The sequence below is a fragment of the Orycteropus afer genome, unplaced genomic scaffold (assembly GCF_000298275.1).
Source record: "Orycteropus afer afer isolate SDZICR_OR568_19922 unplaced genomic scaffold, OryAfe1.0 scaffold00289, whole genome shotgun sequence".
Classification (NCBI taxonomy): Eukaryota; Metazoa; Chordata; class Mammalia; order Tubulidentata; family Orycteropodidae; genus Orycteropus; species Orycteropus afer.
In genome coordinates this window covers 2,030,109-2,034,130 of record NW_006921876.1, presented here as the reverse complement: position 1 = coordinate 2,034,130, position 4,022 = coordinate 2,030,109, and the positions used below count along the sequence as shown (strand labels likewise).

Below are 4,022 nucleotides of genomic sequence, written 5' to 3'. Positions count from 1 at the left end.
CCTTCCTGATTTTAAACCATGCAGTGTCCCCTTGTTCCATTCGAATGACAGTTTCCTGGTCAAGGTACAGGTTCCACAACCAGCCATTCTGATCAGTACCACAATGATGGATCCTCATAGAATGGGAGGAAAATGTAGATCAAAACCTCAAATTCTTAAAATATTCAGACTTGTTGGACTGGTTGAGACTGGAGTACTCTCTGAGACTACTGTCCTGAGATAATCTTTAAACTTTGAACTAAAACAAGCCTTCAATTTCACTTGTTAGTTAAATAACAGATTGGCTCACAAAACAAAGAATATCACCTCTGAGTACTATGCTCCTTTAAAAAATTATCTATATAAGACCAAACCATCAACTATAAAACAAAGATAAGAAGGTAAGGGGAAAGGGAAACTAGATTAATGGAAATGGAACAACCAGAATGGAAATGAGAATATTCACACTTTGAAAAGAATATAACCAGTTTCACTGAGCAATTTGTGTAGAAATTGTTGATAGGAAACTAAGCTGCTGTGTAAGCCTTCACCAAAAACACAATAAAATATCATTAAAAAAGAAGAATATAATTTGGCATGATATTTATCATTTTAGGAAGTTGTCTCATTTAATAAAATTTGCTTCATTAAATAAAGTAAAAAAAAAATCAGGAAATTCCCATATTCTGCTCTTCAGCCTCTACAACTTCCTCATGCTAGCAGAATCAAATACACAAAGAAGTATCATTCAACGTGTCTTTCAAACATCTGTAATTTTGACTCTCTTTTGAAACATGAAAGGAGCTCTGGTGATGTAGTGCCTAAGGCACTTGACTGCTAACCAGGAGGTTGGTGGTTCAAACCCATCAGCCACTCCGCAGAAGGAATACTGGAAATCTACTTCCATAAAGATTTACAGCCTCAGAAACCCAAAGGGAGTTGCTCTAAGTTGGAATTGACTTTATGGCAGTGAGTTTGTTTTTTGGTTTTATTGAAACATGAAGTGAACAGGAATATGGAAGCTTATCAATGATATAGTTTGTAAGTATGATATTTACACATTCCAAGTATCTTTTGAGAGATCTTGGTAATTTAATGAGAGCAATTAAAATGAGCATCAGGGAAAATATGCTTATTTTCTCATTAACTTTTTCTTCTCACATTTGACACTAACTGAATTTGAGGCACTTTCAGATACATTGAGTTTTTCTGGTTCATAAATTTAGATTGCCTATCTAACTAAAAAGTAGGGTTTATTTCTCTTGTCTTTGATTTTTCCTCCAGCTTTAGAACAATTGCTGATTCTTTTGTTGATGATTGACTTGTATTTAGAAGTGAAGCTGGATGAACAATAAACCTTTAACCGCCAGAAATTCACTCAGTACAGTGAGTATCACACTATGAAGGGCAGGCTGGACAAAAGACTAAACAACAGCAAGCATATTCAATTTCTCATCTCATGCTTATTTTGAGGTACATATTCATTACAAATTAGACTATCTGCATTATTTCAAGTTATTTCTCTTTTATTTGCCAAGTATATACAGTTGAATCAGTGGACATTAAATATACATATACATTAAATATACATATGTTCCACTGTACTCAAGTCCTTCATTAGGTTCTAAAATAGTTTTATCATTTGCACATAAAGGCTTATACTTTGTTTTTAATTATAAAATCTTTTCCTTTTCCTCTCATCATTTTCAAAATATTTAAAACTAAATTGTGAGTTTTCAATACTTAACTATTGTTCATTTTTCCTCCAACAAACACTTATTAACTGCTTACTCTGTGTTATAGTACCAGAGATTATTCCTACAATAAGCTACCAAACCAAGCAAACTCACTGCCTTCAAGTCAACTACAACTTGTAGCAACACTCATTGGATTTCTGAGCTGTAAATATTTACAGACTGCCTCATCTTTCTTCTGCAGAGCAGCTGGTGGGTTCAAACCACCAAACTTTTTGGTTAGCAGCCAAATGCCTTAACCACTACACCACCAGAGCGCCTTATAAGTGAATCACCTGTTTATTTAACTCTTGGCAATTAACCCAAGAGTTCATTGTAGCTCAGTAGCTTATGGTTTCACAATGAATAGGGCTTTGGACTAGTTTGAACCAGTTCAGTCATGGCTGATGAAGCAAAATCAGAACAGACCAAATTTTTAAAATTTTGGTCAAGTGGAACAATAATTGGAACAGAAAAATTACAGGTCAAAGCTCTGTAACGGGCAACTGAGAACAGGCATACAGTCCTTTCAGGATCCTGACGCAAGAGACTGGATTATAGCTAGGACTGAGGAGAGGGACACACATTCAAAGTGGTATGATTGGCTGCCATCTTTGAGCCAGGCACCACTGTTTCCGACTCTATTGATTCAGAGATTTGGTTGCTGTGCAACAAGCATGCTGCCCTTGTTTTCTAAGAGGGAGATTAAGTTTCTAACAGGCTATAAACCCCAAACTTTTCCCATTCCAGCTACCATTCTGGTTTATCCACATTTCACAAACTCAGGACCATTCCAGTTTCACTTCATTGGCCATGACTGTACCAGGAAGAACTGGTTCCAAGTCCTCAATTAACATCAGCTAATACAACTCTCATTTAGAGTGAATAACAATTTATTTCATTTATATATAGCCTGTAAACTATCTTCAAGGAGGAAGGATTAATAAACATTTAACTTATGTGCAAAACTGCATTAACATAACCTTCCATATATTAGACTTTCTTTTAGTTTAAAAAAAAAAAAAGGAATAGACTTCTTATATAAATTAAACAATTCTGTCACTTTAATTGTTGAAAACAGCTAGGTTTACAAATTCTGCCAGTGTTCGCATTTTGATTTCTTCTACTAAAGAATGGAAAGCAAAACTTTTTAAAAGCACTCTATGTTCAGTTTAATTTTTACCTCTATACTGAAATAGCCTCTGTCCACATAGTCACCCAGAAAGAGGTAGCGTGTGTTACTAGGTGATCCTCCAACTTCAAACAATTTCATAAGATCAAAGAACTGTCCATGAATGTCACCACACACTAGGAAAAAAAGGACACAGAGTAAGGTGAAAATGTATGTTTTAGGAAAACACCCGGGGGCGGGGGCATTACACCAACAGAGATCACAGTTTAACTTTTAACTTAAATCAGTTTTGACCAGGCTTCGCTCTAACTGTAGTATATGTTGCACTTATGTCAAATAGTTCTAGAAATAGTAAAACTGAAAAATCCACTGCTGTCAAATTGATTCCAACTCATAGTGACCCTGTAGGACAGAGAAGAACTGCCCCATAGAATTTCTAAGGTTGTAATCTTTACAAAAGCAGACTGCCACATCTTTCTCCCATGGAGTGGCTACAGGGTTTGAATTGCTGAGCTCTCGTTTAGCAGCCAAGTTCTTAACCACTGCATTACCGGGGCTCCTGCTAGAAATATTAGACTTTGACAAATTTTATTTGTTTAACCAATAACAAGCATACTAAGCAATCCAAAGACTATCTTGTTTTAGTTGGTTATTTGTATACATTTTTCAAAATTAGCTCAAAATATATGTGCCATCATGCAAAAACTTCTCATACCTGTGATTGGAGCATCTACTTCTATCATAGTCTTCTCCTGCCTCAGGATGGCAGCCCCATCATTGATTATCTTCAAGGCTACTTCCTCTTCCAGTCGGCCTTCCTTCACCAAATGGTTTTTTAAAACGTCAATTCTAGGTTTCCCATTTTCAAATACTTCCTTCAAAGTAAGCCGCTGGGTTGGAGGAAAGGGGACAGCTAGAAACAGAGAAAAAAATGATTTAATTATAATATTTAAATGAATAGAGAACAACTATGCATATATTTAAGTGATGAATTAAATCACCAGAATTTCACATCCATAACACCATAACTATGTGGGAAAAAATTCCCAAGATATTGTATATTATAAATAATCAATTAGAACTTTAAGAAAGGCCAAAGTTAAAGTCATTTAAAAGGTACATGTGTGTGTGTATGTGTGCAGGCATGTTATACTTACAATTTAATATACATACACATG

The 4,022-nt window shown here is 35.3% G+C and overlaps 1 protein-coding gene across 1 annotated transcript in view; it reads right to left on the bottom strand.

The window, feature by feature from the left end:
• Positions 1-3,749, bottom strand: part of PPP3CC (protein phosphatase 3 catalytic subunit gamma) — a 108,516-nt gene extending 104,767 nt beyond the window's left edge. Inside the window, exons 1-2 of the mRNA XM_042782308.1 lie at positions 3,560-3,749; positions 2,896-3,020 (exon numbers count right to left, since the gene is read on the bottom strand). Of these exons, the coding sequence (XP_042638242.1) occupies positions 2,896-3,020; positions 3,560-3,587 (153 nt within the window). The 5' untranslated portion in view covers positions 3,588-3,749. The remainder of the gene's footprint in view (positions 1-2,895; positions 3,021-3,559) is intronic.
• Positions 3,750-4,022: the final 273 nt, after the last annotated feature.